Source organism: Typopeltis vanoorti, chromosome 13, assembly GCF_054136105.1.
Source record: "Typopeltis vanoorti isolate ZY-2024b chromosome 13, IOZ_Tvanoo_1.0, whole genome shotgun sequence".
NCBI classification, from domain to species: domain Eukaryota; kingdom Metazoa; phylum Arthropoda; class Arachnida; order Uropygi; family Thelyphonidae; genus Typopeltis; species Typopeltis vanoorti.
The window spans coordinates 64,245,075-64,261,662 of record NC_143561.1 but is presented as its reverse complement, the minus strand read 5'-3'; the positions used below and the strand labels follow the sequence as shown (position 1 = coordinate 64,261,662).

At 37.1% G+C, this 16,588-nt stretch overlaps 1 protein-coding gene across 1 annotated transcript in view; it reads left to right on the top strand.

Annotated features, from left to right (window-relative positions):
* Positions 1-15,865, top strand: part of hiw (MYC binding protein highwire) — a 1,014,282-nt gene extending 998,417 nt beyond the window's left edge. The window contains exons 78-79 of the mRNA XM_090402616.1: positions 8,920-9,085; positions 15,005-15,865. Of these exons, the coding sequence (XP_090258742.1) occupies positions 8,920-9,085; positions 15,005-15,120 (282 nt within the window). The 3' untranslated portion in view covers positions 15,121-15,865. The remainder of the gene's footprint in view (positions 1-8,919; positions 9,086-15,004) is intronic.
* The last annotated feature ends 723 nt before the right edge of the window (positions 15,866-16,588 follow it).

Here is a 16,588-nt window from a genome sequence, read left to right as displayed (position 1 = left end):
CAGAGACTGGTTTCTCTCTGTATGGATGTCATGTCCAAAATCTATCCTCTCTCTCACTGCACTCTCCACTATATCCTTCCATCTCATTATGATCCGATTTATGAAGACTCATATAAACAATGACACTGTGACAAAAGTGAATCTGTCTCTTAAATCCAATTAAAAAAAAAAAAAAAAAGCTAGATCACGACCAGTTACAACATACAAACAAATCCAGAATCTCTTCACTAAAAACTCCTTTCACATCCATGGCATTAACACAAACATGAATGATGTTCACCATCACTCACAAGTTTCCCAGGGCTTGGAAAGTAGATGAGGATTATGGGTTGAATGAGAAATGGTCTTCATGCCAGTGAGAATAATATTTCTTGACTTGTTTGTAGCAGGTGTTAGGATCAGATGGGTGAAAGCAGTAGTTGGACCAAGGAAAGGAGGAGGAGTAGAAATTCCAGAGGTCATCCCAATTGGCTCCTTCAAAATCCCAAGGATGTGAGGTTGAGAGCTGTTGAAGGAGGGGTGGTATGTGAGAGAGGAGACTTGTACAATTCCTCTCTGTTGTGTCCATAAATTATTCACTATGAATGTTGACCATCATGTAACCTTAAAAGAAAGAAAGAGATTTCTACAAGATTGTGATCCGAGTTGCTGTGATGAGAAATGACTTCTATGTTGTATCTGGAAGGAGAACTGGTGAAAAAGAGATCCAGAGTACTTGGAGAGTGAAGAGGGTTATCAATGTAGTATTCAAATAGGTAGATGTATGATTTGTTTTAGGTCATTACTCATAGCAAAGACTTATGCTTCTCATCCAGCTTGGTTGTTAATGTTTGAATAGAGGAGCCAGTTGGAATTGTGAATGTTAAGGTTGCCCAGAAAGATGACCTTACTATTTGAATAGCTGGATTGCTGCTATCCAAATAGTGATGTGGAGGTATGAGTGGTTATTAATGTTTGGAGACTGGTAAATGCAACAAATGAATGTTACTATATGGGACAAGGAAGTCTTGAGCCAGAGAAGGTCAAAACCGGTGAATTCTAAATTAGTCATTCTCTGGCAGGCTATGTGAGATTTCACAAAGTCACTTGGCACCTGTGACTTTGTGAAAAAAAAGAATCATAATTTGATGCAATCTGACAGAATCCTCTGTAATCCTCTCAGCAACTCAGACCACAATCTTGTACAAGTTGCCCCTCTCACAGAACATGCCCTCCTTCAACAACTCCTGAACTCACATCCTTTGGCACTACAATGGAACCAATTGGTTCCATTTCTACTCCTTTCCTTGAGCTGACTACTGCTTTTGCTCATCTGACCCTAACACTGCTACGAACGAGTTACAGAAATATTCCCACTGGCATGAAGACCATCCCTCATTCAACCCATAATCCTCATCCACTTTCCAAGCCCTGGTTCAACTGAAAGTGTATTAAAGCAGTTTAAAAAAAATTCAGCTTAACTCATGTGGCTCGCATCAAGAACACCAGCTTCATACTCTGCCTATACCAAAGCACACAACATATGCAAATCAGTCATCAGTAGATCCAAATCCAATTTCATAAAGGCCACCAGCAGAAAACTGGCCTCCTATCCAAAGTGTAGCTGCACCTTCTGGTCCCTTGCTAAGGTCATTGGATGCAACTTCTGCTCTCCTACACTTCCACCTCTCTTATCTGGATGGCACCATTGTTACTTCATCCAAAGATAAAGCTGACCTCCTGGCATCACTCTTTTCCTCTAATTCATGCATAGATAACCAAGGGACATCACCTCCTACCTTACTAGAATCCAAGCACCATATACCTCCTGTAGTTTTTCAACAAAAAGTCATCAGAAAACTAAACTTGGACACTAAAAAGTCTTCTGGCCCTGATGGCCTCTCTCCAGTTATTCTTAAACTTGTGCTCTAGTGCTCACATCTGTCCTGCATCATCTCTACAATTTATTATACATATCTGTTACTTATCCTAATAATTAGAAGCTAGCTCATATCCATCCTATTCCAAAAAAGGACAATAGCAGTGTACTATCAAACTAATGCCCAACTGATATCACCTCTGTCTGCTCCAAAATAATGGAGAAAGTCATCAATAGCCAATTCCTCCACTGCTTAGACGCCTACAAATTAGTCAGCTGCGGATCTTGAATGACAGAATCTGTACTGGTGATCACTGATTAATGGTAGTTTACATCACCCATCACTGGACACGTGCCATGGAAAGGTTTGGTGAAACTTGGGCTGTTGCCGTTGACATTTTCAGATCCTTTAACCATGTGTCGCATCAATCTGTCACATCCTTTGCATCCTTTGGTCTCCCTGCCACCCTCTAATTGGGTAGCAAGCTTTCTCTCTGGTTGTTGTCTGTGAGTCAAGGTAGATGGCTCCCTCCTATCCACAGCTTTGCGTATGTTAGTACTCTCCACTCATCCTATTCATTTGAAAAACCATGCAGTACACTGACATCCCAGGCTACAAGACCATCTGCAATTAATGCCTTAAACATTGATCTATGTACTATCCTTCAGTGGGGCGAGGACAACCTTGTCATGTTCAATACCACCAAAATACAGTGTTGCCTTAAATTAAAAAGGCCAAGAAATTATATGCTTGGTTTAATCTTTTATCGAAGTGTAAGCAAACAAAGTTTGTGCATGAAGTAACTTCACAACTGGGCTACTTGTATATAGAGGCTAATGACTTCACATCACTTGCCTTAGTATCCCATAATGCAAAGCACATATCCTTATGGACATGTATAATGCTATGCATTATGAGAAGGGTCACTATCCAGACTGGTTTGACCTTTATTGAGGTCTCATCAGTGGGAGCCAGACCCAAAAGTGATACTAATGCAGAAGTCATATTTCCATATACAAGTAGTCAAAAGGTGTCATACCTCATTACTCTGGATTAGAGATAGATGTTGAAAGTTTTTTCACTTGGTTATACTATAATAATAAAATAAAAATATATACATGTCCATAAGGATATGTGCTTTGCATTATGAGATACTAAGGCAAGTGATGTGAAGTCATTAGCCTCTATATACAACTAGCCCAGTTGTGAAGTTACTTCACGTGTAAACTTTGTTTGCTTACACTTGGATAAAGGATTAAACCAAGAATATAATTTCTTGGCTCTTTATAGTATAATCAAGTAAAAAAAAAATTTCAACAGTGTTGCCTTTTCTCTTGCAAAGAATTTTCAGCTCATACCTATCCTTATCCACAAGTAATATGTAAGTCACCCAATAAGATCAGATCTCTCTCTCTACTTGGACTAAAGTTTACCTCCAGTCTCTCCTGGCATAAATACATCAGATCAATAGCCTCTTCAGCACCCAAGAAAGTAGACATTCAAGAGGCTATGTTACATCCAACCAAATCTTAACTATATACAAATCTCAAATGCACTCATGCTTAGAATACCGCTAACATGTTTGGGATGATGCACCTAAAACTTGCCTTAAAATTCTTAATGCTGTCCAGAGTGAGCAATAAGGCTCATAGATAATCCCTCTGTTACAGATTCACTTCAACCTCTATCTCACAGATGCAGTTTCAGCACTATGCCTATTCTTCAGGTATTTCCATGGTCACTGTTCCAATGAGTTGGCAACTATCATTTCTCCACTTTCTGTTGTGCCAGTTAATACTAGAGCAGCATCCTTTTATTGAGCAACTTCAAACACACTGAACCTGCTTCTCCTCTTAGGCTTTTATTCTATCCACCTCTGGAACAGCCTTCTTTGTAAATTATTCCCAAACAACTACAACCTGCAACTCTTAAAAAAAAAAAAAAAAAAAAAAAAAAAAAACACTTCTATCACAGTCCTTGTCTGCACCCCGCACATGACACTGATGTGTTTATAGGTCTCTCAACTTCTCATGTATGGGAGCAACATAAAAAAAAAATCCTCAGAGATCCCATATGCTCTCTCCCTATTTCTCTCTAAAGCTTGACTTTCTGCAGTTGACATACCTCAATAGTGAGGTCATAGTTCAAAAAACTTTAATAAACAAAAAAATCATTAAAAAAAAAAAGAAATACAATCAAACAACCTACCAAAATTAATTCTTACCAAAAAAAAAAAAAAAAAGTTTCCACATTCACTTCACCCAAATCTGTGGCCTAAACAGCAATATAAACAATGTGCACCACCATCTAGATTCATCTAAACCAAAATACTGTTCCTATCAAAACCCCTCAACTAGCAACCCCAACAGCCATTGCCCACATCAACTGCCCAAACTACACATTACACAGTTCTTTTTGCCACAAGGGTAGAACTGTGCATTCATCAGAGTCTGAAAATCCCCACTATTTGATCTGCTTTGGCTCAAAATTTTCCTACCAAATCAACCTATGCTTTTCATATGCTCTCCAAACTACATCAGCCACTCGGACCTCTTCAACTATATTTCTCTCTCTAAAGCTGGACTTTCTGCAGGAAAAACACCCCAACAGTGACCACCCCTCCAATTTGCCAACACACTTGACCTTCCTAATAAGCTTCCCTTCCAAGTATACAGTGGTTGTCAGTTCTCCTCTTGGCAACTCGGATCACAACCTCAAATAAATTTCTTTTGCTGCAGAACAACCTTCACCCACCAGTTCACAGTCTCCTATCCTTTGACACTAGAAGGGTGCTAACCGGGAAGACCTCTGTGACTTTTATTCCTCCTTCCCATGGTCCAACTACTGCTTCAGTTCTTCTGATTCAAACACCTGCTCAGACTGAATAACTCCTGTGAGGAATGACTTCATTCTTCACAGGAATGAAGGCTTTCATCCCTTATTCCACTCCAAATTTTCAACCACCATCCAAGCCTTGGTTCTCAAAAAATGCTGTGAAGGAAAAAACCTCTGCTTACCACAAATGGCTCAAGACCAAAACTCCAGCTGCTCACTCTGCCTATACTGCAGCCTGCAACAGTTGTAAAAGAATCACCAAATTCAAAGCCGACTTTGAAAGGGCTAAATGTTACAAACTTACCTTTCCTGCCCAAATGGCAATCACTCCTTCTGGTCCCTTTCCAAGACCATTGGGAGCAATTTTGTCCACCCAGGTTTCTACCATGCTCACATTCAGATGGTGGTGTAGTTACCTCATCTAGAGACAAGGCCAACTTACTGGAATTACTCTTCTCTTCCAATTCCTGCATTGATGACATGGACAAAGTTCTCTCCACTCCACCAAGAATGGCTCTGCCTTCATGTCACTAATAGTTTTCCAACAAAAAGAAATCCAAGGAATCCTTTATAATCTGAACACAAACAAGGCATCTGGTCCTGATGGTATCTCACCTATTGTGTTAAAAATCTATTCTGTATCACATCTTCAATCTATCCTATTCAACTAGCATCAATCCTATAACTTGAAAACAGACCCACATCTAGCCCATCCAAAGAAAGGTGCTAAAAATCAACCAACAAACAACCGTTGGTTGTTCTTTGGTAATCAACAACCAACTCGTGAACCACCTAGAGACATATCAACTAATCAGTGACCAGCAGTATGGATTGTACCACATGCAATCTCTGGCTAATCTTCTTGCTTTCACCTACACCAATGGCCTCAAGCCTTGGAAAAATTTGGAGTAACCCACATAGTTGCCCTCGACATATCAAAGGCATTTAACCAGGTTTGGTGCAGGGACCTACTTAACAAACTGCCATCCTTTGGTCTGCCTTCTACACTCTGCAACTGGATCGCCAACTTTCTCACTGGTCTCTCACTACGTGTCATGGTGGACAGTTTCCTCTCCTCAGATTTCCCCACCAATGCAGGAGTACCCAGGGTTCTGTTCTTTTACCCACTCTCTTCCTCTTGTGTATAAATAACTTCCTTTCACAGACTTACAATCCTATTCATAGCTTTGCCGATGACAGTACACTCCATTTCTCTTTTTCATTTGAAAAACCTTGTAGTACTCAAGATCTACCACGACCAGTGACTTGAATTCAGATCTCTCTAACTTTATCCCAATGGGACAAGAACAACTTTGTAAACTTCAATGCCAGCAACACTCATTCCTCTCTGATCTATGTCCCACATGCCTGGTCTATCACAAGAAAGATATCACATCCCTCCCGCTTACCTTCAGTAATACTGAGATATCCACACATGATCAGATTTCTCTTTTTGGAATGCCTGCACCTCTTAACAACCAGTGAATTGAATTCAGATCCCCCTAACTTTATCCCAATGGGACAAGAACAACCTTGTAAACTTAAATGCCAACAACACTCATTCCTCTCTGATCTATGTCCCACATTTCTGATCTATCACAAGAAAGATATCACATCCCTCTCCCTTACCTTCAGTAATACTGAGATATCCACATATGATCAGATTTCTCTTTTTGGAATGCCTGCACCTCTGATCTTTGCTAGCACAACCACATTTCAACTAATAGTTTCTGCAACTGCCAAAAAAACTTGGTGCACTTTTTTGCACAAGGCACTACTTTGCACTTTCACAGCTACTAACTCTACGCAAATCGCAAATCTTCCCAGCCATAGAATACTCTCATATTTGGGCTGGTATACCAAAATCCTCTCTAAGATTGCTCAATTCTATCCTGAAGAGGGCCATTTGGCTAATTAATGATCCTTCTCTCTCTCTCACACACACACATTCAGTTTCTGCCTTGTGCCTATTCTAGCTTCTGCAACTGCCAAAAAACTTGTGCACTTTTTTGCACAAGGCACTACTTTGCACCTTCACAGCTACTAACTCTACGCAAATCCCAAATCTTTCCAGTCATGGAATGCTCTCATATTTGGGCTGGTATACCAAAATCCTCTCTAAGATTGCTCAATTCTATCCAGAAGAGGGCCATTTGGCTAATTAATGATCATTCTCTCTCTCTCTCTCTCACACACACACACACACACACACACACACACACACACACACACACACACACACACACACACACACACACACACACACACATTCAGTTTCTGTCTTGTGCCTGTTCTACAGATACTTTCATGGACAATGATCTGCTGAATTGGCCACTATTATTCCTTCACTCTCCTTCAAAATCATTAAAAGAGTGACTGCTAACCAACATCCTTTTACAGTCCATCTTGAAACTCACTGAACCAACTTCACTGCCTCCTCTTTCCATTTACTTCTGTCCTTTGGAATGGCCTCTCCCACTCTGCCTTCCCCAAAGATTACAACCCTCAGCTGTTTAAGCAAAATGTGAACAGATTCCTCTATTCCTCTTGCCTACACATAGCACTAATGTGCTATAGGTCTTGTGGCCTTTTGAGATTAAAAAAAAAAAAAAATGCCTATAGAGAGTTCTCCACCTAGATAGGAATTTAGTGTTATATCTATGTTTCATTTAGTATTGTGTTGCCTTTGTGTGTCTGTGTATTATAAGTGTTAGTTTGTACTGAAGATATCCCAGTAGCTGAGACAAAATATTGGAAGAATTAAAATAGTTTTTAATCCTTTCCTAGTGCTGTTAATACTTCATTAAACCAATATGATGGTGCTGAGTTTAAGAGAATACAAGAAATTTGTACTTAGTCCATTGTCAACTTGTATATTAATGATATTGGGATCAGTCTTGACCAGGGCTTGCTAGACTATGTCCCACATGCTTGATGTGGCCTGTTGGCTATTATTTTACAGCTCATATGCTAAGTATGGTTTTTTAAATGAATTTTATGACAAAATAATGAAACTGCTATTTCAGTATTCTTAGAATGTTGTTAATGTGACATGGCCATGTCCATTGATATGTGTATTATCATTTTTGCACTGCATGTGTAGTTGGCAGCAGATTATATTGCACTCTCATTGCTGCTCACACTCACAGTGCTCGACAGTGTTTTGGGTGCCACACATTTCTTAGTCACACATCTCATGAGTTTACATCGGTGAACATTGGTTACACATTTGTTTATAATCAAATATGTAACCAGTTGTAAAATCTTGTTACGGTCATCATAATTGACTGAGAATACTACTGTCCCAAAATCTGTCTGTATGTAATTGTTAATTTAAAAAAAGAAAACAAAAGTCACACTTTTTTTTTTAATCTCAAGTACATAACATCCACTATTTTATCTCTTGGCTTGTGAGATGTACTGTCCCTTTTCAGAAAAAGGTTTGCTGACCCCTGATCTAGACAATGATATACATTTATTGCTGATGATGATACAAAGTTAGGAAAGTTGACAAGGGACATTTTTGATACAGAATCCTTGCAGGCTAATCTGAACAAATTGGTTCTTTGGGCAAATGAATGTCAGTTCATTGTTAACAGGGTCATGCATTTTAGACTGAGGTTGTTGGAGGCAGAGTATTATATTAATAGTGTGCTACAGTGGTCAAGGAACATAGAGATCAGGGAGGGTAAAGGTCTATAGAATTCAAGTTTAAAGACCAAATGGCTGAGGTAGTTAACTACCTCAGCCATTTGGTCTTTAGCTTAACCTAGGAGACCATTTGGTCTCCTAGGTTAAGTGGAGATGAGGTGACAACACTAAGATGATATACAGTTATATACAATTGTACATATTAGAACAGACTGAGGGAATGTGGTATTCAAAATTTCAGTAACAGATGTAAGACCGGAAATATAATGGAAACATGCAAGGGGATCTTGCAGATTAAACATAAGGTAGATTTTTATAGCCCTGGTAGGCGGAGGAGGAATTTTAGATTGGTGTTGTGTGACCTGGAAGAGATCCTCCCCCAGTCCTTCATTCCTTGGAGAAGCCTGCATAATAACTTTTATTATCTTAAATCATAAAAGAGTATCTTATTTAATTCCTCTTAATTTTGTCTTAATTTAATACTAATTCTTACTCTTAAATAATAAACTGAAACTTGATTATACATATGCATTTTATCTAGAAATTGTAATCTTAATTAGACAATTAATTTCAGATGTGTCCCAAACATGGTACAGACTTTCTGGAATATAAATGTCGTTACTGTTGTTCTGTGGCTGTATTTTTTTGTTTTGGAACAACTCATTTTTGCAATGCCTGCCATGATGATTTTCAGAGAGTCACTAATATTCCCAAAAATGAACTTCCTCATTGTCCTGCAGGTAAGCTTTCACAGATTTTAATTTTAGTGATTTCTCTATTTTTATGTAGATTTTTTTTTTAAAAAAAAACAGTAACACTATTATTGTGAGGAGATTTCTCATTCATATATATATAGTGTGTTATACTTGATGAGAAAATATATCTCTATTTTTGATAGGACAGAGTTTAGTAAAAGGGCCATGATTGGTAATGAGTCAGTGATAAGATTGTGCAGTTTTAGATGTATGAAGTGAATTTGATGAATGAAAGGACTTATATATGCCTGATTGACTACATTTGAATGGTTGTGGAGTTAGATATTTGGAGAAAGTATTGTTTAGTGAGAGTTTGGAAGTGCAAAACCAGAGAAACTAGAGATGTTGAGAGAGAGAGAGAGAGATGCAACTATGCATATGTCTGTCTTGGAAGTTTTTCCCCACTTGGTTAGACTATAATAAATTTAGTTTAATCCTTTATCTAAGTGTAAGCAAACAAAGTTTGCACCTGAAGTATCTTCAGGACTGAGGCAACTTGTGGTAAAGGTGGACCAAGCCCTCATAACTGCTTGTCATAGTATCTCCCATAATGCAAGGAGATCTCCTTGCAGACATGTATAATGCTATGCATTAAGGGAAAGGCCACTACCCAGACCTGTCTCAGTCCTGAGAATGGTAATATGCAGTAATATGTAATGGTAATATGCAAACTTTGTTTGCTTAGACTTGGATAAAGGATTAAACTAAATTTATTATAGTCTAACCAAGTGGGAAAAAACTTCCAACATCTTTCTCTAAATCCAGAGTAATTTAATAATAAGGTGAGACACCTTTTGGCAACTCGTATATATGACTTCTCCATTACTTCCATCTTAGTATCACCATCTCTGGGTCTGGCTCCCACTGACAAGACCTCAATAAAGGTTGAAACCGGTCTAGGTAGTGGTCCTTCCCTTAATGCATAGCATTATATATGTCCGTAAGGAGATGTGCTTTGCATTATGGAAGATACTAAGACAAGTAGTGATGAGAGCTTGGTCCACCTTTACCACGAGTTGCCTCAGTTCTGAAGATACTTCAGGCACAAACTTTGTTTGCTTAACTTGGATAAAGGATTAAACTAAATTTATTATGCATATGTCTAGTCACCCCTGGGATAAATTAGTGTATACAGAAATATTTATGCAATTTCACAGGTTTCAGATTCAAATGGACTGGTAATGCCATTACACAAGGTGATGCTGAAATGCATGTGCATGAATGTCAGAAGTATCAGAAAAAAAAGGGGGGGGGGGCTTTTGGCATTGGTCAGCTCAACTTGGCCAAAATTTATAGGCATCAGTGGGGCCCTGGTTGACAGAAAATGATATAGTTACAGGGATAGAATGAATAGGACAGGAAGTGGGGTATTGCTGATGAGAACTAAAGAACTACAGCCAACAAACTTAGAAGTTAAAGAGGGCTATGGGAGTGGTTCTTTTGAGGCTGTCTTGTGTGAGATAGAGGACAATAGAACACAATACATTGTTGGTTGCTGCTATAGATATCAGGAGATCCACGAAGATGTGGATGTCACGCATTGGTAGATTAGAACAATGAGTGCAGGCTGAAGAATTATTATAGGAAACTCAACTATTGGGATATAGATTGTTGGGAAGAAAGGGAGCATGGCAAGATGGAAGTGGAATTTATACAGTTGATAAGAGATAATTACCTGAAACAGCATGTTATAGATGGGATCAGGAGTTTGAGAGTGCTGAATCTGGTAATAGTATCAAAAGATTTATCCATAACCGAGGTAGACACTCCCTCCAACTGGGGAGAGTGACCATGCAGTCTTGTCCTGTGCTAAATATGTGAAATTCTCTATCAAGAAAGGCTTTGTTGAACTATAAAGCTGGTAATTATGACATTTAGGCAGCATCTTTGAGCAATGCCATGACTTGAGAATGTCAGTGGTACATGGGAAATGGTCAGAGATTGCTTGAGAGAAGCAGTATCAGACTGTGTACCCAAGGTCAGGAGAACAAACCAAGTGAGGATTAAGTGGATAGCAGAGATAAAAAGCAAGAGCTGAAAAACAGAAAACATTGTGAAGAGAATATAAAGAAAAAAGTGATCAGCATACTCGTGAGCAATACAAAGTGCAAGCAAGAAGAGTGACTGGTATGGTAAGAAAAGCCAAATCAGATTATGAGAGAAAATTAGCTAAGCAGGTCAAAGTAAATCCAAAAGCGTTTTTTATGTAGTAAATAAAAGGAAAAATGACTATGGTTGGGTGACTTTAATCAATGCTGATGGTAGGAAGGTGACAGAGGCACAAGAAATAGTTGAATTGCTGAGTGAGCATTTTGCAGAGGTGTATCATCCAGGTGGAGATTTTGCAGTTGTTGATGTGACAGAGATGCATGTCAAATAGATGAACAGGAGGTTTTCAGCATATTGAAAAATATCAATGTGAATACTGCTATGGGACTGGATGGTATGTAAGTCTGTGTACTACATGAATGTACAAGAGAAATGGCATTGCCTCTGATTAAATTGTTCAATCTAATTCTCTGCTCTGTCAAGATTCCAAGGGAGTGGAAAGAGGGTAAGATAGTTCCTTTATGTAAAGGTGGCTCCAAGACAGAAGTAGCAAACTACAGACTAATTAATATATCAGGAGTGGTGATTAGAGTATGGAAAAGTTGGTTAAAGGTAAAGTAAACAGCTTTGTAAAGGGTAGGTCCTGTCTTAGTAATTTATTCATATTTTATAATAAAGTGACAGTGGAATTGAATAAAGGAAATGGCTAAACCATGATACTACTGGACTTTGCAAAGTCATTTGACAGAATACCATGGAAAACTATTACAAAATTTGGAGCAAATGGGAATTAAGAGGATGGCTGACAGTGTGGAATGGAATCTAGGAGAATTATAGTGACTAGTAGCGTACTTCAGGGTTCTGTACTAGGGCTATTACTTTTTAATTTGTATATCAATAATATAGTGAAAGATTTAAAGGGAGATATTCAATTGTTTGCTGATGATGATGCACAACTGGAGAGAGTTCAATAGTTGATAAAGATGATGTAGATATCCTGCAGGATGATTTAAATAAATTGGCATTTGGGCAAAGGATATTGATTGCCATTTTAATGTTGCAAAATGTACAGTTATGCATCTTGGATTGAAAAGGTTGCATACTGTATCACATTGACAGTAATGGATTGCAGGAAATTGATGAGGCTAGGGACTTGAGGATAATGGTAGACAGAGATTTGAAGTTGAGAGGGCATATTGCAGAAGTTGGTAAAATAGCTCAAAGGATTACTTGACTTTGAAAAACATGCTAACAAGTAAAGATAGGGAAGTTATTATCCCACTTCATAAGGCTATGATACAGCTGCATCTTGATTACTAAGCACAGATTTCGTCACCTGGATTTCTTGTAGATCAGGATGTGGTATAGGAGATTCAGAGACGAGTGACCAAGCTAATGAAAGATCTGTGGAATGCTCCTTATGAGGATGAGTTGGTGGTGTATAGGTACAAAATTTAGTTAATAGGTGGAAAAGAGATATTAGAATCTCATAAGATGTTAAAGGGGTTTTACAAAATTGACACAAAGGAAATTTTCAATATATGACAAAGAGAGAAAGGACGTACAGGCTAGATTTTTATTTGCATGGAGTGATAAGTGAGTGGAATGGATTGCCAGAATTAGTTGTGAGCACTCTGACAGTAAATGAGTAAGTGTATAAACTTTAGTTTGGGCCTCTCACAATGAGTTTCCATCAAGATACCATATAATAATAATTCTCAGCTATGTTTTATGAAGCAAACTGCAGTTTTTAAAAACATTACTGTACTTTTTAGATGTATTTCACAAAATGCACATCTGCGTTAGTTTATCTTTCCACTATGCATATACAAGGCATTTAGGTATCTTAAATTAAATTTAATATAATATTGCATCATTTCATTATCTAATTAATGAAATTTAATTTTATTTCAAATCACTTAATTGTAATCTTATTTTAGATAAGAACTTTGATATTTGTCACATGCTGTTGTCGTCAGATAGTGGAACATTTAAACTGTCATACTTCTTTCCTCAAGATGGGTTGAGTCTCACATGGATGAGCCTTCCACCATTCTCTGTCCAAACCAAGCTCTTTCATATGCCAACAGCTTTGAAAGTCCGATGAAGTTCTAAAGCCTTTGTCATATTATGCCTATATTCCAATCATTTGAGTCAGTCCCAGTAAAAAAGAATATTATTAAACATCCATACAAAAAAAAACCATTGTCAGTGCACATACACATGCATCTTTCAAGTAGTGCAACAACAACAAAGCTAGTCATGTTATTTTGCTTTATATATTTGTATTTGAAATAAAAGCTAAAGCTAGATATTAAAGAATTATAGGATTTTAGATGTAATATATTAACACCTATCCTCATCTAGTTATATTATGCCTAGATTAACATAGATAGATATGCAAGATCCAATCAATAGCATTTCCTTCTAGATTTAAAAAAAAAAAAAAAAGTGACTGAAATAAAAATGATTAAAAAAAATAAAAATCAGCTAACGCCTTTTTATTCCCGTATATGGGGAGTAGGCGAGGCCATTTAGCTCTATCTAACTTTGGAGACTGAGTGGGTAGTTCAATCTCCACTGGTACCAATCAGAGATAGATGGCCCAAAGCTATCACTAATTAAGCTGTACACAGTGAAGAGAGACGGCTCAAATGTGCCGCCATCTCATGGTCCCTAACCCTAACACAATATATTTAATGTCTGAAATAATGTGGGTTCTACGGTCGATTTTCTTGAGTTTACAGGACGAAAAACCCGAGTTTCCGGGAGGAAAAACCCGCTTGCCCATGCCAGAGATCGACTAACTCGGGAACCGGTCAAAAAAAGGCTTAGAAAAATTTCCTCTAGTCGCCGACTAGACTCGAAACCAAATCTTCCTTCGTGCGGCCAAGCGCCGTGGTGTGCAAACGCCACATCCACTGAGCTACACAGGCTCTTATAAAAAAAAAAATAAAAATGATATATAATAAAAATTTATGTTCACTATTGTGAATTCATACATAATATGATGTACGTACAAAGAAAGGTGATATATAAAATCGATAACAGACTGGCAAATTTTTGTATAGTTTTAATCAAACTAGCATGCTGAAATCCTATATGACAGTAATATAGTACATGTACTATTTAGTAGACTTGTTAAATAGGCTCACTGATGAGTAATGACTCCCATGAGGGGTAATAATCATAATATCATATACAAATACCTGTCAAGATTTGTAGTTTTTTTTCCCTTTTTTTTTTTTTTTTTTCAACCTCTCGTGTTGTATCAATTAAAGCGCCATTTAGCTTTTCACCTCTCATATAGGATACAAGACAACTTTAGCAAGATTTTTTTAACTGGCATTGACAAGATTTTCTTTCCAAAAACAGATTTTTCATCTCACAACAACACTAGCCAGAGAACACAAAGAATTAACAGATGCAGTATACCCTGGCTTTGGAGCCTTAGTTTTTTTTTTGTTTTTTTTTGTAATTCCCATCTGCTCATAAAATGCTGATTTCCAAAATTCATGCAATTCTACATATGCCATTGCAAAGGTGGCAATAAAAATCTTGCATACAGTAAAGTGTAATGAAAGTACAAAATGGCATCTGGTGATCAGTCAGCTTACTTGGGAAGGGGGAGGGGTGATGTAATTAGTTCAATATTTACTGGAAGAAAAAAAAAAATGAACTGTTTGATAGGTCTTCATACCCACAGTACAAAAGTAATGTAGTTTTCCAAAAAAAAAACTTGCATGAGTGGGAGCCACATAAATAATAATAATAAATAAAATTATAATATTCTGTATGTGAACAAATAAATGAAAATATGCAAATGAGAATATTAAAATATTTTTTCAAATATAGGTCCCAAGGCTAAACAGCTAGAAGGAGATGAATGTCCACTTCATGTGAAACATCCACCAACAGGAGAAGAGTTTGCTTTAGGTTGTGGTGTTTGTAGAAATGCTCATACATTTTGACCAGAAATTAAATTTTAGAGTATGGTTTATGGATATTTTCAGCGGTCAAAAAAAAACATTAAAAATATTTCCTGTATATAATAGGAGTGATGATTATTGGAGCATAAGACTGATTAAGTGTTGGCCTGTAAATATGTGTTGTCATTGTAGTATTAGTACCCAGTCATTCACTTAATAATCTTGCAAGCAGATTGACTGAACTGATCACTGTTTCACTCTTTGCATTGTAAGATTTTATACTTAAGTTTGATGGATCTTGCTTTCATTATTGCGATTGTCATTTGTAAAGGAGGTTCAGTGTTTCTGCAGTTTATTCAGCCAGATAATATCAATCAAGTGGTACTTAAGTATGTTGTACAGAATGTAAACAATGTGAGGCAGCAGAAGCCTTGATAATTCTGTGATATTTTGTTCTATATAAATTCTGTATATTGGTTGCAATATGTTTTTTTTTTCTTCCCTTTTACATACCCATAAAAACATTTGGATATATGTAGAAATAAGCCATATGACTGTACCTGAGCATTCTCATCATTTCGAATACTCCAATTTTTTCACATACATAATTTATAAGCTGTTTTTATGCAGAGAAATGACTATTATCCACACTGTGGATTAAGATTTTGCCATTTGATTACGATACTGTAATTATTTTTTGCTTTTGCTACCATTAAAAAAAAAAAAAACTAAAATTTTTAAAGGCTGATGTAACTGTTCTATAGTTAATAAATATAATCATTTTTGATCGTTTTGTTTTATTAGGATTCGCTTGTTAATGGATTAAAATTTTTTAAACAATTATCTCCTTTTGTTATAGTATTAAAAGCAATTGCAGCAGAAGAGTTTATTTTAATTGTAGTATTTGAGCAAATGTAAATCATCTTAGATAATGTAACTCAAACTCATTAATAGACAAGGATATTGATGAAAAATACCAGTGATCATTATATATCTTACTAATGTTAGTGTACAAAGAGAAAGATTCCACTAGTATTCGTTAATTACCACTGATAATTTATTACATCAGTGGAACACCTAGATGTTATGAAATGGAAGCATACTGCAGCTACCTCCACTATTCTGTTTATGCTTTTTTTCGTATGATGAAGGTATCAACAGTTTTGATATCTTGGTATCAAAAATAATATATGCAGTATCTGAGGAAGGGTATGTGCCATTTATTGAGACATAGGTCATACATAATTAATAAAAAAAAAATACTATTCTTCCTCTATTCTTTTCTCCATTTGTTCGGAATCTTTTTTTTTCTTCTCTTTTCAAAACCACCTCACTGGGATATAATGCTCTACCGCTACGTTTCTCATGTGGTGAAACCTGTGGGCATTGCAAAAGAGAAATCCAATTTTGGTAGTTGCTTTTTTGGCAAGATGGGCAGTCCTATACGGTCCAGCTAGGATCCATTGGTGTTACAGTATGACTCTTTCCCTGTGGTCCAGAGCCAGAGGCT